The sequence below is a fragment of the Puma concolor genome, chromosome C1 (assembly GCF_028749965.1).
Source record: "Puma concolor isolate L17-30 chromosome C1, mPumCon1.1.hap2, whole genome shotgun sequence".
Taxonomy (NCBI): Eukaryota; Metazoa; Chordata; class Mammalia; order Carnivora; family Felidae; genus Puma; species Puma concolor.
Genome location: NC_141674.1, coordinates 114,525,142 through 114,551,375, shown reverse-complemented (window position 1 = coordinate 114,551,375; position 26,234 = coordinate 114,525,142). Strand labels below are relative to the sequence as shown.

The following is a 26,234-nucleotide window of genomic DNA, read 5'->3' as shown; positions in this document are numbered from 1 at the left end:
ACCAAACTAAAGTGGTAACAGTTGGAGTAAGCATATTATAGAGGGAATGCGGGTGACTTGCACATTCCTGCTAATTGAATGTCATCAATTTGTAGATGCTGCCTTTCTCCATGGTGGCGGCAGAACTCCATCCAACGTGCGATGCTATAGGAATTGTTTCCCATAGGAAGCCCTGTTTGCTCAAGTCTTGGCTCTTTTTGGACTCGAATGTCAATTCCTAGACATCCCAAAAAATGGAGTCCAGGGGTTGAATACCCATGCCTTTTCTACCAGTTCCATGGATTCTCTCTCTTCTGTTTCCATGGATCCTCACATTTTATCCAACACCGTAGAGGGTTACTGCAGAGCCTCCTCCAGTGTCCTATTCTCAGTAACGTAGAACCCACTCACAATCCTCCTAACACACCAGAAAAGCACTACTAGCTGGAACAGTTAGAACCTCAGTTTGAAACAAGGAAGGTCGCAATAAAATTTATCACTACGGTACTGGCGGCAGGGACGGTTTATCTTTGCTTCTCTAGAAATCCGCCTGGCACATGGTAGTTATACCGCAAATGTATGTTAAGCTGGAACTAAACTCCAGGTTGCAAATCTCAGCTCTCTTTTTTAAAGCTATGCAACCTTGTTCAAGGTGCTTAACCTCTGCAGCCTCATGTTTCTCATTTGTAAATAAGAGTAATGACTTCTGCCACTTCGAACTTATTGTGGGAAGCGTATTGTATAATTCAGGTAAAAAAAAAAAAAAACCTCACATAGTGCTTGTTGCTTAGCAAACAATAAACAGTTATTGCTAGCCTGAATAATCGACTAAATGTGGCAATGTGTGCATTCCCCTCTTCTATGTTTCAGAGGTTTCTGCTGTTTTTGAGGCTGGCACTTCAGTTACTTATATGTTTCAAGAACCCTACCCGGTGACCAAAAATATAAGCCTCTCATCCTCGGCGATTTACACAGATGCGGCTCCATCCAAGGAAAATATTGCATTTAGCTTTGTGACAGCTCAGGCGCCCAGCCTCTTGCTCTACATCAATTCATCTTCTCAGGATTCCCTGGCCGTCCTGCTCTGCAGGAATGGTGAGTACTGACAGCATGAAGCCTGACGAAGTGTCATGTTGGGCTGAGGGACAGTGCATGCCCTCCAGAACGCTGCAGAATTTCAGCTTAAATTTGGTCCCACCTGGGCAGCTTAATGCCAGAGCTCCAGCCAAAACCTTGATTGTACTTTACCTTTATGACTTGCAATTGGTATTCAGGGCCAGTATCAATTCATTGCTGAAGTCTCAAATGCGTTGACTTTAATTTGCCTCAACTGTGTCACAGTAATTCTTTATTATTTATTCTGTGCTGGAGTCCATTAAGTGCAAAGGAGAAGATCATAAGCATATCTGAATTTCGGAAGGACACTCATCACATATATCGTGTCATCTTTGCTGCAGTCTCCTTTACTGGGGGCCGTTAAAACAATTGGCATAAATGCAGGCCGTATGCCTAGAAGTCGATTGCCTGGGTCTTGGAGAGAAGTTGTAGATGTGAGTCAAAACACTGTGGAATACGGGGCTTGGTGCTGAGGATCAGACTTTGAAGACAATGTACACAAAATTTAATCTGCAAAGGTTAGAAGGGTACAGGGCCTGGAACGCACTTGATGCAAGGGATGTTGAAGGACACCAAGTCTGACAGTGCTTAGGGGAAGTCAGGTTTTCTCACTACATAATTCCAGCCAGCACTGAGCAGGACTTTTGGTCCTGGTCAAGAGCATGTGAGATCAGAATCCTAAGGGATGGAACAAGTATTAGAACTGGTCATGAGGGCAAAGATGTGGCCATCCCAGTAGTCTGATCTCAAAGAACACATTCCCATGATTAAGAAAATGTTCTTTCTCCTCTTGTAATTTGCCAATGTAATGAGAGGAGGCTGGGCTTTAGAACCATCCCTGGGATGGACTGTGCTGAGGCCATAGAAGGCCATTGGAATATGCAGCCATACTCTGACCTCTCTCGACCTTAGACCGATTTCTCTTGCTCTACTTTTTTTTTTTTTTTTTTTTTTGGAATTGGGGGAGTGGTAGGAGGTCTTCTTCTTTGCTTCATCTTGCTTTCTGATGATTTATGACACTGAAAGTAAAGAATGATGTGTGAGCCTCACACAAAGATCAAACCTGGTGGGCGAGCGAGTTGAATCAGGCCTGAAGTACATTAAGAATGACAGCATCCCACTGACAATTTTATTCTAAGAGCAAATGCAAGGGAAGAAAAAAAGAGAGAGAGAGAGAGCCTGGGTGGTGACTGACCACTCCAAGACTATCTGATCTTGAAGAGCCTATAAGAGAGAAAGGAACCATTATGGGTTATTAGACCTCTTATTAGTCAGCAGACCTTTGTATGATTAGAACCATTATATTAACATGTCAGTTCTTAAACTTTGCCCCCATAATGTCTCTGTGAGGTGAATAAGGCTGGCTGAGGATGCTGAGGCATAGATTAACTGATTAACTTAGGCCAGGCAGATAACTCGGGACACAGCTGAGACCAGAGGCCAGATCTCCTGATAATCAGCCCCGCCATCTTTCCTCTAAGCTAGACGATCCTGCTGTGATGTGGCTAGACTACAATAAGTTAGTTACAGAGCAGTGAGATGCAAGTTTTCTGCAAAGCATCTCTTACGTGTGGTTCCATGTCCCATTTGTACCTGCCAGGTTGTATCTGTGGATATAGACAGTGCGTAACAGGAATAAGTATATCTGATTACATAAATACTACCCCACACACTCTCCTTCTCTCTCTCCACACACACACACATTCTGGACATCATTCTAATTAATGTACACAGCTCTTAATTCTTACGATAATCCAATGTGATTGGCGGTATTAATCTCATAGTTCCAGCAACTAAGGCATACAGAGATTAAATAACTTGCTTAAAATCTCACAGCAAGTAAGTAAAAGAGCTATAATTCAGTCTTCCCTCCTGGAGTCTGGTAGCATACTTTATGTCCTTAACCATAAGCTCTAAATGAAGAGTGTTAATTTATTTTTTGAAACAATGTGCTTTAAATAAATTGAATTTATTTCATTAGGAGGGCATGCTTGAATTCTGTCTGATCACTTATTTTCTTAAACTCTAAAGCCTCACTTCCGTGAAAGCTCTACTTGACCCTATGGGCATTTATGTTCTTTAAGCCCTGGCTAATTGCAAGGAGATACTTGTGCCTTGTTTGTTTGTTTGTTTGTTTGTTTGTTTGTTTTAAGCTTAGGTCTCAGGGAGAGACTAAAAGTTCAGGCTTCAAGAGAGATGAGTGGCCAGGCAGGAACTAGTCATGGAATGCCCCCACTCTCCTCACTGCTTCAGAACCACCTCCCCCATTGCTGTAGGAACTCTTGTCACACTGGACAGTCCATGATTTAGGACCCTGGGCACTTCCTGCCATCTCCTTGTCCTACAGAGACACAGCTGAGATATGTCCCCATTCATTTAATTCTTCCACCCATTCCCCACTGCACAGTATCAGGAACTGTGGAGAGCAAGAAAAATAAACAGGATGCAGTGCTGTCTAAACACCATAAGGAAAAAGAGAGACTCGAAACTGCCTTACAGTTTTTGATGGACAGTCCAGGTACATGAGGGAATGAAGTTGTCCAGATTTCTCAGGCAACCTAACTACAAGTTAGATATTGTCTAACTTTGAGGATGAATCTCCTAGGAATTCAGGGGTTATATAATAGGGCAAATGCCTTGAGCAAGAGTGAATCCCTTGCCATCAGAGGTCTTCAGACAGTAATTAAATGACAATTTGTTGGAGAAACCATAAGAAGAATTCTGGCAGTGGATGAGGGAGAAAAAGAACCTCTGAATTCCTTTCCAAGTCTGAGATTTTGTTATTCTCTGTTCCCTTCCTGTGTAGTCTTACATTTATATTTCTTTCTGCTGGGGCTGTGTTTGCAGCCTTTGAAATACTTCTATGAGGAATTAAAATTTGGTATTGGTACAACTTGTTCCCAGTATGCTCACAGTATCAGGCCGCTGACCTAACTTCCAGGGAGTCAAATGGGGACCCTGCTTAGTGAGGAGCTAGGGGTACTTTTACTAAGACTTTGAGAGACTTCAGTGAGAAATATAACTTCTGAAAATACTAATGGTAAGAATACCTACAGCTTATAAAAAAAAAAAAAAAAAAAGGGGGCGCCTGGGTGGCGCAGTCGGTTAAGCGTCCGACTTCAGCCAGGTCACGATCTCGCGCTCCGTGAGTTTGAGCCCCGCGTCAGGCCTTGAGCTGATGGCTCGGAGCCTGGAGCCTGTTTCCGACTCTGTGTCTCCCTCTCTCTCTGCCCCTCCCCCGTTCATGCTCTGTCTCTCTCTGTCCCAAAAATAATAAACATTAAAAAAAAAAAATTAAAAAAAAAAAAGAATTAAGTGAACAAAGACAGGAAAGGGTTAACTAGGGAAAGTCTTTCTGTGGAAAGGTTTTATAAGACTGACTCACACCTCTCTGCGATGAAGTTAAGCGTTTTCTGTTAGTACAGGTTTCTTCACCTTTCTTTGATTTAAGACACCTCTGGGAATCTGGTGGAAATCATGATGAGAAGATCATTGTTAAAAGGAGTCCTTTTTGTTCTTCCCAGGAGGAAGAAAATGCCCATGGCCATGTCGTACAAAATGGCCCCCCGTTTCAGTACTGTGAGTTAAGAAGCCAGGGAGTGGAGACAGGTGGATAAACTGTGTAAATACTGAACAAAATCCTTGGCTTGCAAATCTATTTAATATGGGTGTTCGGGCCGGAGGAGAGAAGAGCAGTGGGACTCCAAGTCATGCTTCTGAGTCTCCCCCTGGCGGGGGTTTGGTTGGCACGTTTGGAATCCTTCCTATGCCCTTCATCATTTTTCTTGAAGTTTCGCCAACCAGAGACTTATTCAGGTTAAGCCGCTGCTGTCTTTTCAAATGAAAACATGTCCTTTTTCCTAAAGGAAGAAAAGAATTTTCCTTTCTTGGATGGAAGATTAGAGAAAGAAAAGGAGGCATTTGGGTTTAGGGAGACCTTAGGAGAATGAGGTTGTTTGTGGTCTGATGGGCTGGAGCTTTGGGCAGAAGGCCACTTCTCAGAGAAATGGCAGCTGGGAGAGAAGGGGCGGATGAAGGAGGAAAGGGTCCAGAGAAGGTAATGGGAGTGTACATTTCAATTCCACAGCATTTCACTGAAGGATGGCTGTACCTCCTGCACAGTTCTATGGAGTTCTTCAAACTTGTCATTTGATAAATATTCACAGAGCAACTATCAGGGAGCAGGCACTATTTTATGTACAGGAGAGACAGATTCAGACAGGATCCTGTTCTGCCTTCCAGGATCTAGTCTGGGGACAGAGGCACAACAAACAAGGAAAATAATGTGTCACAGATGTGGGGTAGAGTCTGTTCCAGATAGAATGAGGGAAGGAGGGTAACAAAAGGCTTCTTGGAGATAGTGAGCCTTGAGTTGGGCCATAAAAGAGAAGTGTTTTCTAGGCAGACATTAGATCATTGTTTAATAAAATGAGAGGTTTCTTTGACTGTTTCTCATTGTCTCCATTTTATTTCCATTGCATGTGAAACATATATATATATATATATATATATATATATATATATATATATATATATATGTTTTCCCCCCAATCATTGCCCCTTTCTACTCTTTCATTGCGTGTCCTTCTTGGCCCCTTGATAGTAAAAATAAAAAAATCAAATTGAGAATATGTGCTAAGTCTAAGGCCATCAATCTATGGTGAAATCATTTGAGTACAACATCCAAACAGGGCCCCAGGTCACCTTCCCCTGGTGGCTGTTCTGCTGCCCTCCGGCACCAAACGGTTTGTCTGACTTTGCCTCAGCATTTCCTTTTTATCAACTTTTTTTTTTTTTTTTAACATATACATTCATAAGGATTCACTGTCTGCATTTGTGATTGCACACACCTTGGAGGGAATAATGATGAACCTGGACACTTTACATTTTGAACAGACTGACTCAAGGGAGACAGGGATAAGGAGGAATCCAGAGAGGGAGCGTCTTCAAAGTAGAGACTTCAACAGCTGCTGGCCAGGGCTGGCTTGACCCTAGACTACTCTCAGCTTCTCACTGCTTTCTTGTGGAAGACTTTCAAAGTTTAGTTCTGCCTCCTACCACTCCCGTTGTGACACCAGCATATACCTGAGTACCTCAGAGTAGCAGGAGCCCCAATAAACAGCCTGAGAAAAGCATACCTCCAAAAGCATGACCATGATCACTTCAGTCTCTGGCTTATGTTAAGCAACACTTTGCTGCTTTTGAACTTCAAATTCCCAAAAGTCTTTTGATATCTGCAGGACTGTTTTGATTGGTGCATTTCCATCATTTCTGGGCTTTCCAATAATCTCTTGCTGGGAGGACATACCAGCCAGGTCCTGCTGGGCAGCTCTCCTCCATTTCAGACTAATGTGGTTATGCCACACCATGACCTTGAGAAGGCAGTCAAGAATCCCTCCTCCTCGTGTCCTCTTAGAGGAAAGTCAAAGATATGGGCAGGCACAAATGGCATCTCTAGTATCAGACAGTTAATCCACTGGCCAAGGTGGGGGTCTGAGAGAAGAAATAGAGGTATGATGAATAAAACTGGATCTAGGTCATCTTTCTTATTTTTCTTCTCTCCCTTGTTGTGGATTTCTCTCTCTCCCTCTTTTTTAAATGTTTATTAGTTATTTTGAGAGTGAGATAGTATGTAAGCAGGGGAGATGGACAGACAGGGAAAGAATCTCAATCAGGTTCCATGCTCAGCATGGAGCCCGATGAGGGCTTGATCCCGTGACCTGAACCAAAATCAAGAGTCGGGGGCTTAGCTGACTGAGCCACCCAGGCAGTCCAATGTTGTAGATTTCTTATTTTGTGGTATGCTCATAAGTCCATGAAGATTGTGTCCTTCAGAGCACCTGGGTGGCTCAGTGGGTTAAGCGTCTGACTTCAGCTCAGGTCACGATCTCATGACTCATGCGTTTGAGCCCTACATCGGGCTCTGTGCTGACAGCTCAGAGCCTGGAGCCTGCTTTGGATTCTGTGTCTCCCTCTCTCTCTGCCCCTCTCCCACTCATGCTCTGTCTCTCTCTTTCAAAAATAAACATTAAAAAAATTAGAAAAAAAAAGATTGTGTCCTTCTAAAATCCATATGTTGAAGCCCCAATTCCTTGTATTTTGAGTGAGAAGGAAGTTAAGGTTAATTTAGGTTAGAAGGGGAGAGCCCCAATCTGCTATGGTTAGTGTCCTTAAAAGACGAGGCAGCAGAGGTTTCTGTCTGTCTCTGTCTCTCTCTGCCATGTGAGGACACAGTGAGAAGGTGGCCATCTGCAAACCAGGAGGAAAGTCTTCACCAGCGACTAAACTGGCTGTCACCTTGATCTTGCTGCCATCCAGAACTGTGAGAAAATATATTCCTGCTGGTTGGTCTACCTGGTCTACAGTATTTTGTTATAGCAGTTCGATCAGGCTAAGACAAAGATCAAATGAGAAAATGTAAGAAGATGTGCTTCATAGACTGTAAAGTACAAAACACATTGTATTTTCTTATGGATAATCATAATATGAATTATTTGCGTGCTTGGGTGGGCAGAACATGAATGTTGAAGGTGGGATTCGGGATAACAGAGATTAAAATTTCATCCGAAAAGGACATGAAAATTGCCCATTGCTTAGAGGCAGAGCATCTAATGGTGGAGCAGGGTGACATTACCCTGAGGAAGGAGAAAGATGAGGCAGAGGGTCCCCAGCCTGCACCTTAGCTGCTGTCATTAGGTACAGGCATTTGCTTTTGATATACACAAGTATGAAAACAAAAAATAAAAAAAAGAAAACTTTAAGAGTGGCTTTCTCAGATACCCTCTGAACTAGACCTTTGCGGAACTTGTCTGATGTTTCTGAAATAAAGATAAACAGACAGGCAGACAGACATAAAATAACTGAAAAGCAGGACATATTCACAGGACTCACTGTATGACCAGGCCCAGCAAGATACAACTGAGGGACATAGTCAAACTCTTGGAAACGCCCACCTCACACCCTGGCTGTGGAGCTGGCTGGACGGCAAGTGCCAGCATCGAGGAAGCCAAAACAAGAAGAACAGAGCTACTGAGTCAATGCTCTAAACCCCTGCATGAAGAGCAATAATCAAAGACTAGTATGGAATTCCGGGTAACCAAAAATACAAAATGCAATTAACTCTGCAAACATTTATTTAATACCTCCTCCATTTATCTGCCAGGGCTGCCACAACAAAATACCACAGACTGCGTAGTTTAATCTACAGAAATTTATTTTCTCACAGTTCTGAAGACTGGAAGTCTGAGATCAATGCACCAGCCGGGTTGGTGTCTGGCGAGAGCTGCCTCATTGAGTTGTAGGTGGCTCCTTTCTTACTGTGAGTTCACATGGCCTTTCCTTAGTATTATGTGCCTGAGAGAGAAAGGGAGTGTGCTCTGAAAAGGACACTCATCCTATTGGATCAAAGTCCCACCGTTAGAAGCTCATTTAACTGCAATGACATTCCTACAGGCTCTCTTTCCAAATACAGTCCCACTGGGGATTAGGGCTTCAACTATGGAATTGAGGGGGACACATACATTCAGTTCACAACAGCTCCCATGTGCTAAATGCTGTCCAAGGTGCTCATAATACAAGAACAAATATGGTGTCATTGAATCGGGGAGATTCTCGACATTGGGTTCCAGGTACAATTCATCTTTGTAAGGTCAGCATCCAGCAGAGTACTCAGCAAAGAGTTGGCCTTGGTATTCTTGGATTGAATTATGTCTTGCAAGTGTCGGGGACGTCCCCCAGAGTCCATGAGATGACAGTGGGGCTATTGGGGGACAGAGGACACCTCTTCTCAGTCCATCATGATCCAAGTAAATATGGGCATGAATATAAATTATTAGCATGCTTAATTCTGTTCTTCCTGAGATTCCATTCTGTCACCTGTGACATACTTTTGAGAGGCAGGGTTGTTTGGACATTGGGGCTCTGGGGAGCTGGCATTCTTTTATTTTATTTTCTGCGGCCCTTTGAGATCTCTGTACTTTCCCAGTTTAAAAACCTTTTTAGAAATTTCCCAAGAATTGAGCAACTGTTTATTTTTTTCCAGCAAGGCTGGTTGCTTACGACTGTACTGTGAGAATCCAGAGAATTATTGTCTGGTCTTGTGCTTCATTGTTTGTAAAAAGAGAAAAGGCGTGCGCTTGGTGCCTTAGTTTCTTCATCTGTAAATTTGGGATAATTGCATTGGTCAAGGGTTGCACAGCAGTGTTGTTGAGGATTAATAAAATCCTGTAGTAAAAGGTTTGAAGGAACTCAGATTAAAGATCTGGGGATAAATACAAAGAAGGGTTATTATAAAACAGAGCAAAGCACTGGCTGGTGATTGAGCCACCTTGATTTTTTTAAAGCCAGTGCTGGAGAGACCAGGGAACTGGATGGTTAGCTTTTGGACTAGAACTCTAATTAGGGGCTTAAGGATTAAGAAAGTAGTTGAAGTCTGTGTGAAGAAAGCTTTTCTCAGAGAAAAGACATGTTTTTATTCTTCTTAGAGCACTTGATCTGTAAATACTTACATCTTGAGATGTGAAACAGTCAGCAGAAAGCCCAAGCTCTGGGTTTATTCAGTTCTCTGTGCAGTTAATTACCTTTTGTGAAGCAAGTAGGCCTTGGATTATCATTATTTCTCTTCATTCAGAGTTATTGGAGATGTGTTTCCACTTTAATAAGTAACTTATCCTCTCAAAGTTTAGAAATGAGGGTCCTGGAAATCCAATCCCCTATTATAAAGCTGCACTGGAGACATGGTGAGCAGGGTTTCAGCCTTATGAGGAGTCCAGTCAATTTCTAACACCACCCATTGGAGACCTTCCATGATCTCCCGGCCCAAAAGCAACTGATAGCAGCTAATTCTTGCCAAGTGCTTAATGTGTGCCAAGGTGTAGTTTTAGTGATTTTAGTCTTACAATTAGTTCATTTAATCTGTTTCACAACGGCTGTGGAGTTAGTACTAACATTTCCCATTTTACAGATGAAGAAACTTAGGCACGGAAACATTAAGTAACTTGTCCGAGAAGACAAGGCATTGAACCAGTGAGGCTGAAAATCAAACCCCGCTGGTCTCTTTTTAGCCTGTGAACTGTTCCTCTCTGTTCTGTGACCTCTCATTGTTCTGGGCACGACTCAAAATGGAACCTGCTGTTTTCTCTCTGGTGTTTGCTTTCACTTTTGTGGAGGGAGCGTGCTGTGTCAGGAATGCCATATTCACTCCCTGTGGTGCTTCCAAAACTCTGTTTAAATGATGGGTCAGACAGAAAGGATGGCACAGTAGAGACGGAGGACAGCCCCGTGGGATATTTGGAAATACACTGCTGGTGGAAGGGGTGCCAGATAGCTCCTTCTGTTTGGCAAATTGTACTTTGATGCACCTGACTTCCACAGGACTCTCTAGTGGAAACAAACAAACAAACAAACAAATAAACCAGCATTCTTTATTGATGCCAAATTCTGTGATGCGAGTTGCCCAGTACAGCTAGAGCTCCTGTAGTAAGACCAGCCAGCTAAATTTGACAGTCATAGTCATGTGACATAAAGAGCACATGGGTAAGTGTGTGTTTCTCAGAATAAGTGATCTTAATGTAATTAATAGGGCTCAACAGAATTTTTCTGGTTCAGGAAAATCCCATATAATAAATGCATGCTTTTATGTAAACATGAGGATAGATGCACAAGTTTATTGTTCTCTTCTTAGACTCCTCTACAATTACATAAGCAAATTTAAAAATTAAAAAAAAAGATAGGAACTTAAAAAGACAAAGAGAACAGAATAGAGCTTAGGATGGGTAAGAGATATGAATACATTTTTTTTTTTAATTTTTTTTTTTCAACGTTTATTTATTTTTGGGACAGAGAGAGACAGAGCATGAACGGGGGAGGGGCAGAGAGAGAGGGAGACACAGAATCGGAAACAGGCTCCAGGCTCTGAGCCATCCTCCCAGAGCCCGACGCGGGGCTCGGACTCACGGACCGCGAGATCGTGACCTGGCTGAAGTCGGACGCTTAACCGACTGCGCCACCCAGGCGCCCCATGAATACATTTTTAAAAGCGGAACAGCAATGGAGGAGGAAAGCTGGCTTGGTCCAGGTCACTACGAAGGCATGGTAATGGGAAGGGGTCATGGGACAGGCTGAGGCCTGGCCGTTCTGCACACCATGGATTCTGGCATGAGGCGTGAAGTCAGGAGAAAACGAGAAGTTTTTGCAGGGAACTGTTGACCTTAAATCCAGTTTCCTTATCTGGGAAGATAAGTTCCTTGGGAAGACCAGACATTTGGTAGCATATAGAAATTGAACAAGAGTTTCTAAAGCTGAGGGTGAAATCAAGAGACAGGGTTAAAGAGAGAAATGACATGGCATTTTGTACACTTGGGGCCTCATTTGTCTCTTTTTCCAAGAGCTCTTACAGTGAAGCCTTTCTCTCTTCATGCAGGATATGAGAGGGTTTCCCTACCGAGGAACTGAACGGACCCATGAAACATATATGTGATGGGGCACTTGAGTGGCTCTGTTGATTAAACATCTGAATCGTGATTTGGGCTTAGGTCATGATATAATGATTCATGGCTTTGAACCCCACATTGGGCTTTGTGCTGACAGCATGCGGAGCTTGCTTGGGATTTTCTCTCTGTCTCTCTCTGTCCCTCTCCCTACTCACACATGCTCTCTCTCTCTCTCTCTCTCTCTCATAATAAATAAATAAAACTAATAAAATAAAAATATGTGGATAACTAGAATTTTAGGGATGTCCTCATTGAAAGGAATGATTTACCGATATGGTCACTTATCAGAGAATCCCACCTGTTGACACACTCAGCCCGTGCACATGGAATCTTCAATCCAGTATGCAGTTCTGAGTCACACTTGTGAACAGATGACCATGACTTACCACAACCATCAGACATTTCCATAAAACCTCCAAGATGAAAGAGAAGTATCAGGTAAATAAACACAGATAAGTGGAGAAAACAGGGATAATGCAAGAGGGGGAAGAAGCATTCAAAATCTAGTATTTCAGAGAGATAGGAGAATATATAAATCCATGAAACAAGAACATGATGCTTTAAAATGAAACTGTAAAACAATAAGAAAGAACTCTCGGAAATGTAGCAAATTGTGAACATTCTAGAAATTGGAAGATAACATTTGGGAAATCTCCCAGAGAGTTGGACAAAAATACAGAAATGTGGACAATATGAAGACAAAAGAGGAAATTAGAGAGCAAAACATAGTGTTCACTACGTAAAAGGAATTACAGAAAGGGAGAATAGAGGAGGAGAGAACATTAGCAAAGATGTAGTGAAAAATACTTTATAGAATGAAAGAAATCGGCTGTAAAAGTTTGCTTCCCTCTCCAGCCCAGAAGACACACACCAAAGCAAAGGCAACCCTAACTTTGCTAAAGACAGGATCAGACTTGAGCTAGCAAAGAATCTCTTAACAAAACCACTGGAAGTTTGAAGATGTTGGAAAAGCATCTTCACAAGCCTAAGGGAAAATGGTGTTCAAACTGGAATGCTATACTTAGTCAAATTATTAGTCATGTGTGAGGGAGCAATGCAAACAATTTTATACATAAAAGAGAAGAGGTATTCCAAGTCATTGTTTAAGACTCCCTAAACACCTTAAGATACGGGGCACCTGGGTAGCTCAGTCAGTTAAGTGTCCGACTTCGGCTCGGGCCATCATCTCATGGTCTGTGAGTTCGAGCCCCTCATCGGGCTCTGTGCTGACAGCTCAGAGCCTGGAGCCTGCTTCAGATTCTGTGTCATCCTCTCTCTCTCTGCCCCTCCCCTGCTCACACTCTGTCTCTCTCTCCTTCAAAAATAAATATACATTAAAAAAATGCTACTTGATATGCATGTATTAGTTATCTAAGGCTGTATAAATAAAACACCCCCAAATTTAACACTTTATAACAGCAAAAATGTACCCCTTTATACAGTCTGTGAGAGGTCAAGGAATCTGGAATTGGCTTAGTTGGATGTTCCTGGCTCATGGTCTCTCATGAGGTCACACCCCTTGGCCTGCAGTAGTCCAAAGGGACTGGATAATCTGCTTCCTAGCTCTGTCTTGTCACTGTTGACAGGGGCTTTCAGTTATTTGTTCTTGACTTTTCCATAGGGCTTCACAGACAGCATGTCAGTCAAGAGAAAGTGATAAGGGATGGCAAGAAGTTGAGAAAAAGAGATAAAGACAGAGAGAAAGGGAGAGAGAAATACATAAAAGAGAGAGTACCTAAGACAGAGAATGGACTCTTTTCAGAACCTGAATTCAGCAGGGACCCCTGCTGATGATGTGGGAGGAGGTCACATGAAGGTGTGACGACTAGGGGGCAGGAACCCATGGGACCATGATAGAGGCTTCCTGCTACAATGTACTTCACCCAAAGAAAGACATATTTAAAAAAGAATGGTATGGGCTCCAGGAAACGTCACCCACCACAGAACAAGCAAGGTAATTTCAGGATAACAAATATGCAGAAGTCCTAGTGACCAGCCAGTCTAGACCCATGGTTCTCAACTGGGCATATTTGCATCCCCCCAGGGGACATTTGGTGATATCTGGAGACATTCTTAGTTGTCAAGATGAGAAGTGCTACTGGTATGTAGTGGATAGAAGTGAAGGATGCTGCTAAATATTTTAAAGACCGAGGACAGCCTCCCTTCCCCCTGTCGCCCCGCCCCCCCATCACTGGACACAAAGAATTATCTGGACCAGAATATCCGTACCTTTGAGGCTGAGAAAACCTGGTCTTGAATAAGGTATACTGACAGAGGGCTTTTGGAGAGTGGCTCTTAGAGAAAATACACAAGTGAAAGATACCAGCAAAGGGTGATACTGACATCAGACACAAAGATGTGGACTTTGAAAACCAACCTAAGCAAAATTGTAAATTATCCAAAATTGGAGCCATATGTGACTGGGTCCAAGAAAGGTAATTCCTCATCTGTCATTGTGGGAAGGCAACATATAATATTTAAATTAATAAATCAAAAAATAGCAATATATTTAATAAAATAAAGTTGAAATAAAATAACAAGAAAACCAATAGAACTAAAAGTCACTACACAGGAGGAGGAGGGCCCAGAGTAGGAAAGTGTGGGCCAGGAGTTGCTGTCTCTTGTTAAGTTTTTCTATGCTATTTGACTTTTAAAAAGTATTATTTTCATAAACAGTAATTAAATGCATGAATAAATCCATTGCTTGAATGTTTTGTTAATAAAAAACTAGTTCTCCCCCCTCTAGTAAATACATATAAGCACATATAAATATGTAAAGGATATTGGTTGAAGGCTCCTTAGATGATTATCTACACAGTTGAGTCCATGCCCCATTTCCATGTTTTCAATTAGTGAATTAAGTCCTATAATGAGTGGATGGAAGAATAAATGAGTGACATAATTTAATTGGAAATATTCAGTATAACAAATGGTTTTACTTTTCTTAACAGTTAAGCACACTTTATTGAAATGGCCCATGTCAAGACCACTAAGAGGCGGCCTCATCACCAGATCTCTTTCAGGCCTTACCTTCTGTGGGTTTGCTACAACATGTTATGGTGTTGGCTACCTCTTCTCAGCCTTCTGTGTGGATACTGCATCCTCAACCTGCCCTTTACATGTTGGCTTTCCTGTGGCAGTTCCAGCTTTTTCTTGGATGAAGGATACACTTGCACTGAGATGTCATCCATTTTCATGATTTTAGGGATTATGTAGATCTTCTCGGCTTTACGAAAATTGTCCCAGCTGCTTGAGGAGGGCATCTTTAATTGGCTATCCCGTAGACACCTGAAGCTCCACATTAACCTCACCTCCCAACACACGTGCAATACACACAGACACATACCGCACACATATAGACACATACGCACACACACACAGACATGTGTACACACATACACACACGCACACACATAGAGACACACACATGCCTGCATGTACATACACATGCACACAGGTAGATCTTCCCTTGCATGAGTCTTCCCTTTCTCAAAGAAGTGCTCTGTATTCACCCAACCAGAGACATGCTTCACCCATGACTTCCTCTTTCCTACCCCGCTTACCCCCCTGCATCAATCACCAAGCTTTACTCAACCTTTTTGCATTGCATTGCATTTACTTCCCCGGTCTCTTATATCTGTCAACTTTGTACGCTCACACTATGGTCATCTAAGCTCTGGCCACCCTAATCTCAGAATCAAATTACTGCAACAGTATCCAAATACTTCTCCCAGCCTCCAGGCCTTTGTCCATTTAATTCCTTCTCTATTCTGACCAGGCTGATCTTTTTTAAAATTCAAATATATTCATGTCACTCATTTCTGATCTCTCCAACTGCCCTTGGGCTAAGTTCCAAACTCTGTTCAACCCTAGGTCTTGCTTTCCTGTGAAGTTCTAATTCTTCTTATTCTCACACCCCACTGTCCCCTTTCTCCATATTGAATTATGTCCCCATGGTTGAATGCATCACGCTGTTTCACCTCTGGGTCTTTATACATCTTGTACCTTTACTTGAATCATTCTTTCCTTCCCCATCTTCTCCTCTTTGTTGGCAAATTCTCATTTCTTCGAGGCTAAGTGTAATGTCACTTCTGGGAAGCATTCTGGTTCCCTCCCAAAGACTATGTTAAGTACCCTTCTAATGGGTTTCTGCAGCAGTCTGTTACAGAAACTGTCACAGTCTCTGTTAACTTGTTGGATCCACAGCTATCACAGTCATTCAAGGACTCAGCACAGGCCTAGCACCATTTGGGGGCCGCTACATACTTTGCCACTATAGATAGGATTTTCCGTGTGAAATCTTGAGAGCTTTTAATGAAAACAGGGCAAATTTTTTTTCAAGCAAAAGAGCCTTTTTAGAGGCATATTCTAATGGTTCATCTTCAAAAGAGTTCACTGTCATATCTTTATGGTGCACTAAAGTGCAGCTAAGAATCAAGGAGAATAAATTAAATTGGATAACGACTTTACTTAAAAGCATGAAGCTAAAATGAGCGAAAAACCTTAAGAAATAGCAGATAATAAAAATGGATTTCTCTTAGCCTCTTATCTCTAATTTTGATATGTATTTTTCTTCTCAAGGTATACGAAGGGGCCAAGGAAAGGTATCGTAAAAGAGAGACAATTTGAAACAGATAAAATACTGCATTTAAAAACCGTAGATGAAAAACCAGGACCAAGTCATCAGCTCCATAATGGTACTGCTGCTGTCGGATTTTGATTGTTTGTGTCGCCATCCTTAGGTGGGGCCCCTAAAAGACAAACGAGATTAAAGATGAAATGCCTGATGGTTCAAAGAAATGAAAGCGCGACAATAAAAATCAAAGACACAGCACACGTAAATCCCCTTTGAAAGTCCCGATTTCCAGCTCTCTGTAGCAATAACTAAGTAAGCCTGGGTGTCCTGTACCATAGGCCACCGACATTTGTCAAGCTTTCCAATAAATTGGCAATGAAAGACTAAATCCGTGCAAGGTGGGAGATGAATTAGCACACAGCCAAAGTACTGGAGAAATAAGCACTGGGTTCGTAGCTGAAATATTTTTTGATAAAGTAATAATCCCCCGTAATCTCTCTCTAGCTTTAAATAACAGCCGGTCTTTGTGCCGGCAGTTTAATTTTGTTGGCTGCCCTTGTCTTACAAATATATTTAGTGGAGTCTGGAATATCATTCTGTGCTGAAAGCTGGAGCCTTTGTCATGCTGAAGCTGGGCAAAGGCAATAAATCAAGGACGAAAGTGAAAAGGAATAGAAACGGGGTATCGGAAACTTATTCCCCCAGAACGGGCGAGCTTTCTTCTCGTGTGAGCAGGTGAATTGCATCAGTTATGTCTTCCTGTTAAGTGCCTGTGTTGTAATGATATTGACTTATATCTGCATTGCACCCTGGTTGGCATTGCTCCAAAGTACTTAAGATGCATCTGTGGGAAATACACGCTGAAAATAGCATCTTGAAAATATACAACCCCCGTTTTCTTTTCTTCTTTTCCTCCTCTAAGATCATTCTTCCCAGGAAATGCCCCGAGATGGCCAACCTTAGCTGCTTCCACTCGTTTTCTCATTTGTGTCTGACCAATTAATAAATGGCTTTTTAAAGGTAAGGGACGGACCACTGTAGATTGAAAATGATTGAACCACGACTAATGTGCTTCATGATTTGCATTTGCCACATTTGGTTATTGTTGAAAATGGATTACGGAGAAAGAATGTTGAGTTGTTTATAGGATTTTTCTTTTACCTGAAGCAACACAAAGGAATAAAAGTCACTGTGTGAGAAAGCCAGAGATCTGGGTTCTTATATTAGTTTTCAGTTCTATTTCCAAGTTAGTGGCTCAGAAGAGCGCACATTTCTTATCCCACTATTTCCTTGGGCCAGGAGTGCAGCACAGTGTATCTGGTCTTCTGCTCAGAGTCTCGTAGGTGGGCTGTGGTCTTACCAGGTTCTCCACCAGGGAAAGAACTGCTTCAAGCTTCCTCAGGCTGTTGGCAGAGCTCAGTTCCTTGAGGTTTTAGGATGAAGATCCCAGTTTCTTGCTGGCTGTTCACCGCACCTTGCTCTCAGCTCCTAAAGGCACTGACAGGTCCTGGCCACATGGAACTCTCTATAGCCCTTCATAGCTTACTTCTGCAAGCCAGTAGGGGAACACCAGCAGTTACATAAATGGATGTATCGCAACATAGAACCCCAGAAAAGATATCTCATCACCTTTGCCAGCTATTTGCTAAAAGCAAATCACGGGTCCTCACCTACACTCAAGGGTTGGACATGTGGCCCATCTTGGGGTCTGCCTACCACATTTCTAGTCTTTTGGGGGGGGGGCATTAAAAACTAGGTACTTTTATATATTCACTCAAAGTAATAAGAAAGAATGACAAGTGTGCATCAAACACAACTGGTGAATCTCACAAATTTAGTGTTGAAAGAAACCAAATATAAAAAAAGTGTATCTCTATGATTTCAATGTTTATGAATTTTAAAAACGTGAAGAAGTAATCTCTGCTAGGAGAAATCATAATAATGGTTAACTTTGGGGTGGGAATAGTGATCATCAGGGGAACTGAGGGCACTCTGCAGTGATGGAATAGTCAGTCTCCTGAACTGACGGCATTGTTGATGAATGGCTCAGTTTCATTTAGGCCCTGTGAGTGGCATCTGACCTTAGAGTCCTTCCTAGATGACAGGCTGCAATAGAAGGCCCACCCTGTCTGCAAGTCGGGCCCTACTTCTCTCTCTCTGCCTTCTACACTGCTAAGTGTTCCTTCATCATCTTATTATACATATTATACATTTGTTTGTTGCCTGTCATCAAAACCAGAACATAAGCTCTGGCAATCACAAAGTTTGTCTTTTGTATCTCCGGCATCCAGAATGAAGCTCAGCCCATTGTACACAGTCACTAAATTATTACTTGATTGAATGATTGAAAGCTTAGTTAAGCTTTTACATTAGCCACATTAGCTCCCCAACATCACCACTGGGGGTTACTGTTTTCTATTGGTAAAATTCCTAATTAATAAAATGACAGTACAGGCCTGTTAGAACCCAGTGACCTGAGATTTGTTGTAGATTTTAATCGTCTGTCACCAGAGTTTCATCACACTTGTCTTTTTAAAGAAAAATCAGTACACAGTTGATGATGCTGTTAATGGAACACTCACTTAAATCAGCATTCGACCAAGGATAGAGTTAAAGTTGACTTTAAAGTAATAGTTGGTCAGTACAATCTGATGAATCGAGATTTGTTTGAATGATTTAATCCTCCAGCTTCAAGGCTAAATTTAAAAACCAGAGTAGGGGCGCCTGGGTGGCGCAGTCGGTTAAGCGTCCGACTTCAGCCAGGTCACGATCTCGCGGTCCGTGAGTTCGAGCCCCGCGTCGGGCTCTGGGCTGATGGCTCAGAGCCTGGAGCCTGTTTCCGATTCTGTGTCTCCCTCTCTCTCTGTCCCTCCCCCGTTCATGCTCTGTCTCTCTCTGTCCCAAAAATAAATAAAAAAAAAAAACGTTGAAAAAAAAAAAAAACCAGAGTAGACACTACCGAATTAAGGGAAATAAATAAAAGCAGAAATGAAGCAAGCACAGGAAGCCATAAGAGCAAAAGAGTAAATAATAATTAATAATAATTATTATTATAATAAAATAAAAAAATAAATTAAATTAATTTAAAAAAGAAAAAGTAAAAAAAAAAACAAAAAACAATTCAGAATCAGAATGAGGGACAAAAGAAGAATAGCAAGGAAAAATCCACACCACCAGTCTACATGTTCCACAAGCTTTTCTACCCGTGGTAATTCACCCCCATAAAGCTGCATACTTATCAAGTGTCCTTTTCTTGACGTTTCTTTTCCTGGTCCCCATGCTTTTCCTATATACGCTCTATCTTACTTATTAGGCCTCTCCTGTAGGGATGTTAGCTTGGGAGGTGTAATTGCATATCAACTTAGGGCCTTAGAACAACATGACTGTTGATTTGTAAACTGATAGAATTACCCAGAAGGGAGAAGGTTCTCCCCAGTGTAGAAATGGGCTGGGTCTAGACAAAGTCCTAGAACCTCCGTTAGTACACATCACACATCATTCACATGCCTCTGTCCTGTTACACACCTAGAGTCAAGCTGTTGCTACTATAACTTCTATTAAGACCTTAGTCCATTTGTTTGTTTACCCAGAAGGTAAACGTGATTTCAAGTGTTTGAGGCATTTTTAAAAATTGAGAATTAGCGATCTCACCGTCCTAATAATTGGGTAATTGTATCCATTTAGAATCAATATTCCAGTGCTTTGGGCTGATCTTATCATTCTTTGGGAGAATAATGATTTTCTTCTCTGGAATGATATCTAAATCAAGACCTGATTAGGAACCAGGAGGGGAATGTCTGCCCTCTCTCTCTGTTTCATCCCCAGCCCTACTCTTCACATCAGCTAGGGAAGTAAGGAGAAAACCAAAGTGAAAATGCATGGAAGGTAGGAGAGATAGGAGGGGGAAGAGGGAGAGTGAACAAGACACAAAGAGAGAGAGAAAAGCAAAGGTAGGCAATCTCATTAAAGAGGCACAGTTAGGAAAATCCCATCAGGGCTGCCCCTAAATTGCCTGGCTTCTTGTTTTCAGTCTTTGAAATCCTCCCCAGAAATATGGTGGCCCCTCAAATTTATTCAGTAGGTTTTTATGTTCATTATGTCTTCTCATCTGTCCACAATACCCACGTTAATCTTACTGTCACAACAGACGCAGCCCAAATCTTAGTGACTCACAAGGACAAATGTCCACATGATGTCTCTGGCTGTGGCTCAGCTTCTGTGATTTTCCTCCATGTGCCATCTCATTGGGAGGCCCAGGTTGAATCCATAGTTCTATTTGGGACTCTCTCTTCTATGGTAGAGGGGCAAAGCAAGCATCCTTGTGGAAACATGCACTGCTTCCTAAAGCTGCTCATAGGCACTTTGGCCAAAGCAAGTCAGATAGTCGAGCCCAATACGAACCAGGGCAACACCAGTCTCATGGCCACAGGCAAGGGTGTGTAAGTTCTTTACAGGAAACACAAATCTGTATTTGGAGACACTCATACAACCTACCTTAATACCTGAATAAGTTAGAAAGGCTGTGGGTCCACTCCATTTATAGGTAAGCAAATAGAGGCACAGAAAGCTGAAGTGGTATGTGTAGATGCATGAGACTGAGCAACAGAGCTTGGTGTAGATCTCAGGTTATCTGATCTCCAGCCCAGTGATTTGGACACCTATCTACATCTCTTTCTCCCACCAGCATTTTCTTTCATCCTAAGGTAATGCCTGTCCAACTTCAGTGGGTATCAGAGCCACCCGCGGGCCTCCTTAAAGCACACACTGATGGGCCCCACTCAGAGAATCTCTGGTTTGTTATGTCTACAATGGGGCCTACAGAATTCTATTTTTAGCAGATTCCCAGGTGATGCTGAGGGTATTGGTCTAGGGACCACACTTTGAAACCACTGCCTTAAGGTACCATCTCCAGAACATGGTGCAATGTACAACTCCCACGTTAGATTTGTGTGTGTGTGTGTGTGTGTGTGTGTGTGTGTGTGTGTGCTTTATTTTCAAAAAGTAAGAAATGGATTGGTTTTATATTTAACAGTGCCTCCCTAAAACTTAGGAGAGTCTGAGTCTTTATAGTAGTATTTCTCAAGGTGTGGTCCCTGGCCCAGTAGCACCAGCATTGCCTGGGAACTTCTTGGAAATGCAGCTTATTGGGGCACCTGGGTGGCTCAGTCGGTTAAGCGTCCAACTTAAGCTCAGGTCATGATATTGTGGTTCATGGGTTCGAGCCTCACATTGGGCTCTGTGCTGACAGCTCAGAGCCTAGAGCCTGCTTCTGATTCTGTGTCTTCCTCTCCCTCTGCCCCTACCCTGTTCACACACACTCTCTCTCAAAAATAAATAAACATTAAAACAATTACATTAAAAATTAAATTAAAAAAAAAAACAACAGAAAAGGCAGATTATTGGCTCTGCCTTAGAGGTAGTGACTCCTAACTTCTGAGTACAGAGCTAAGGCTCCTGCATCTCAACAAGTGATCCAGGTGATTTTGACATACACTCACCTTTGAGAACCATGGTTTGGCCCTACTTCTGGGGCTACACTGTAGCACCCTGAGGAAGGTCTTCCGGCTCCTGCTCTTCAAAGTGTGGATCACATGGGGCGCCTGGGTGGTTAAGCGTCTAACTTTGACTCAGGTCAAGATCTCACAGTTCACAGTTTGAGCCCCCCGTTGGGCTCTGTGATGATAGCTCAGAGACTGGAGCCTGCTTCAGATTCTGTGTCTCTCTCTCTGCCCCTCCCCTGCTTGCACCCTGTCTCTCAAAAATAAACATTCAAAAAGAAACAAACAACAACCACAAAAAGTAGGGATCACAGACCAGCATTCTCCTTATCACCAGGAACCTTGTGAGAGAAATGCAGGCTTTCAGGCCCCATTCTAGACCTACTGATTTCTCCTCATGTTCTGGGGTTTCCTCTGCCTGCAGAGGACCTGGCTTCTGTCTTACCATCCAGCCATTTCATCTGTTATAACTGATTATTTACTTGACTTTTGATTATGACTTTATTCCTGGATGGTCCTTGGTTTCATACTCTGTAGCACTGGGATTTCATAAGGCCTCCCATCCTCCTGACTAATATGGGTTCTCAGAACTTTATTTGCCTGCAGCCTCCAGTCCTCTTCTCTGCTAGGTTGGTGTGGGAGGTTTAGGCAGAGCCATCTTGGAGTGAGAGCCTCTGATTCTCCTGATTTCTATTTTTCCGTTAAAATCCTTCACCTCCCTTCATTACAACATTATCTCTTTAACTCTTTTCTTCATCTTTTGAGGCTAGCATTATGAGCAATTTTACCCAATCTATATTAAACAAACAATTATAGTCATACTCTTGTGTATTCATGGAACACAAATCATCTAAAGAACGAACATGGCGGCCTTCTCATGATTTGTTCATGGAAAAACATTATATGATCAGTAGTTCCTTTGAACTGGATGCATTATTGCCATTTTTGAAAAGCATTTCTGTATCCAAAAGTTATTTAGTCTTTGCTTCAAGTTAAAAAACAAACAAACAAACAAAAAGTCACAGGCTGCAGACAATGAAATCAGAGGCACAGATCAACATCTCCAGTGATTTCTAGGCAAACTCTGAGTCATTTCACTTTGAATGTGTGGTGTTTATATAGCAAATGCAGATGTTGTGTTCACTTACTTCTAGAGCATTTGCTAAAAGGCTTGGCTTATATGGGAAACTTTCCTGAGATATTCTGTTAAACTGTGCATATTTTGCCTGCTGAGAGAAATTTTAAATTAAAACAAAAACAAAAATGAAAAAAAAAAAAAAAACAACTAGATCTTTGGCAGAAATTGAAGTAGGTGCATCTTAAGTAGAAACTTAAGGAGGATGATGTTGAATAACAAGTCAGTATAAACTCAGCCCCAACTACACCTATGTGTGCCCAGCATTGTACTGAACTGTAGGGACAGAGAGGTGCATAAAACCTTCTTTCTATCCTCAGGGGGCTTATGATCTTGCAGAATAAAAGTAACTCAAAAAAGAAAATGCAATATTTTATCATAAATCCTGTAATTGGTGCAACCAATGATTTGTCATCAATGTAAGGAAACTTCTGACAGTAAAAAGGGGAGTTAATTATATAATTTTACCCTCATAACTGGGGTAGTCTGGGGTTGTTCCCAGTACACCAGTACACCAATTATATGGTCACCCTAACTACAATTGATAAGCACAGGTCTAGTGTAGGCTTGGAACCAACCTCTTCTTGGGGGATGATTCTGGAAGAGTTACCCGGACACCAGATCAAGTGCTAAAAGATACTGGTATGCTTCATTGTCGTATTGATCTTTAGAGACCACTCATCTATTGATGAGCTGTTGTGTTTGGTGTGGGGGTCACCTTCTAAAACTGACCAGCATCAAATTCTTAGTGTCCCCCTACTCACCAGCAGTCCCTAGCACTATCATTGTCCTTGCCACCTTCGCACATCCCACCTTGGCAAAGACCGTCACCACCCTAACCCTGTGCCCTACAGATTAAATGCAGAAGGAGTTGCAGAATAAGGTTTCCAAGAATCTGGGTTTAACCCTGGCTTTACAGCAAACTAGCCATGCTACTTTTTGCAAATCCATGAACTCTAGTCTAGAGAAGGAAAACAAGAGTTCCTGCTCACATTGTTCTTTGGTGCCCCCATCAGACTAAAAAGTGGTATAGTATATCAAAACAGGCGGACATAGGGATCAGTCTCAGCACTGACACTCCCTAGCTGGGTGAACTTGGACAAGTCTCTGAACACATCTGAATCACAGCATCTCCATTTGTAGTAACACAACCCTAGAAGGCAGTCTATATGCCAATGGCAATGATGGGTACAGTATGTGAAGTCCCAGACAGAGTGGCTAGTGCAGAGTAAGTATTCAGTAACCAATGATGAGTTGTCATCACTACTATTACTGATGTAGTTGTTGACTGAACCATGGGGGTGGCAAAGAGTGAAGCTTCTAATGTTCTTTCAGACAAGGGACCATACCCTTTCCCAGAACCATCTGGGAGTCATCATTCCTTTTTTTTTTTTTCATCTTTGTTTGATATTTTCAATTCACTTGCTAAAATTCCAGAAACAGTTTGCTGCTCATTCCCCTGCTGCATTCCCAAGCAGGAAGTAGCATGCTTGCTGGCAGGTGTTGGCTGTTTGACTGAAAGGAATAAACAAAAAGCTGTGATGACACAGTTTGCTCGAATGTTTTCTCCATTGTGTGCAGGGGAAGGGGGTTCGTTAGCGAGAAGCTCACTCTGAAGGGCGCCCAAGGCGGAACAGTCAGAAGAGGCATCAGTCAGTATTGGCATCTGGTAAACGTTGGCATGAGAAAACCTGTGTCGTGTCAATTATTTAAAAGATCATCTTGTCCAGAGATGGTGATTCTCATGGCAACTCCCACTGATTAGTAGTGGTGCCCTGGGAACCATTGGGAAGTTACTTGGCCCTGGCTTGAAGGAGGGCATGATTAGTGGTGTCTGCCTGGGATGGAAGGTAAAAGAGCACATGCGCTCTCTTGTGGCTGCACCTGCCCTAGTACCTGAATTGTTTGTCTGCAGGACTGTCATGTGAGCAAATGGTCTCATGCTTCAGTCGCTAATTTCTCCATCTTTAATAACTCTTGTATTCCCGGATTTAGCATGTTTTTATAATAGCTCAGTGATCAAACAAAGACTTGTTTAATTCATGTTGTTCTTCCCTACCCACTCCGTTTTTTCCTTCCTTGAAAACAATAGACTTCTATTCATGCAAATATTACAGCTACTTATATATTCATACCCATTGTAAAATGGGAGAATGGCCAATAAAGAAGATAATAACAAAAGCTGGAAATTATTAGATAAATGAAGATAATAATTATTTAAACCATGTATAATATATTTAGAGTTCTTGATAAAAATACTGTTTTCAGCTATGGTCTACCTACCATCTATTTTTTCTCATACAGAGCACAGGGTATATGTCATCTCTTCTCCTGTGTCACAGTTGGGATAACAAATTTATATTCTTTAACGTTTTATTTTTTTATTTTTGAGACAGAGAGAGACAGAGCATGAATGGGGGAGGGGCAGAGAGAGAGGGAGACACAGAATCCGAAGCAGGCTGCAGGCTCTGAGCCATCAGCCCAGAGCCCAACGCGGGGCTCGAACTCACGGACCGCGAGATTGTGACCTGAGCTGAAGTCGGACGCTTAACCAACTGAGCCACCCAGGCGCCCCAACAAATTTATATTCTTAAAGTAATTAGAAAATAGTGATTCATTTGCCTTTGATAGGAGTTATTTACCATATTTTTTCATCTCCAACAGATACCTGTTGGTATTCAGAGATGGGTATGTCAACATTGGGAATGTTTCCAAATTTTTTGTCACTCTAAAATCCCACTTAAGCCAACTCTCGCTCAAGAAGGGCTCTTACAGGTAACAGAGCAAAGCTATGAGGAGCCACTACAGAAATTTGATAGTGACTATAGAACAGTTCCTGGTATGTGTGTAGAACACACAGAATAAGGAGATTATAGGACTCAGAGCAGAACGTCAGGGGGAGAAATGAATGCATCAGGAAGCTTCTTTCTTCTTCAAATATGAACCCTTCCCAACCAGAACAGCTTTTGAGATGGAAATACCTGGGGGGGGGGGGAGGGTTATACGTTAGGGCCTGAGGGTTGCTACCCATCAGAGGTCTCCTTTTATTCTGGAATCTGGGGAAGAAGAAAGGCAATATGCTTTCTGCAGAAGACTTGCTGTCATATCTACACTTCTTGGAATGGGGTCATCAGACCACCCTCTCCAGCACATGTCACATCCAGGAACGTCTGGAATCAAATGTTATGTGTTGTGTGCAAGATTCTTCTGTGGAAAGGATGCATAGCTTTCATTAGAACCTCAGAAGCATCTTGGGAAGCCTGGGTAGCTCAGTCAGGTAAGCGTCCGACTCTTGATTTTGGCTCAGGTCATGATCTTACGTTTTGTGAGTTTGAGTCCTATATTGGGCTTTGCACTGACAGCGTGGATCCTGCTTGGGATTCTCTCTCTCCCCCTCTCTTTCTGCAGCCTCCTCTCAAAATAAATAAATAAACTTAAAA

General features: G+C 42.2%; 1 protein-coding gene across 3 annotated transcripts in view; it reads left to right on the top strand.

Annotated features, from left to right (window-relative positions):
- Positions 1-26,234, top strand: part of CNTNAP5 (contactin associated protein family member 5) — an 811,538-nt gene that overhangs the window by 708,154 nt on the left and 77,150 nt on the right. For all 3 annotated transcript variants that reach the window (XM_086718348.1, XM_086718347.1, XM_086718349.1), the window contains one exon: positions 850-1,074. In XM_086718348.1, the coding sequence (XP_086574474.1) occupies positions 850-1,074 (225 nt within the window). The remainder of the gene's footprint in view (positions 1-849; positions 1,075-26,234) is intronic.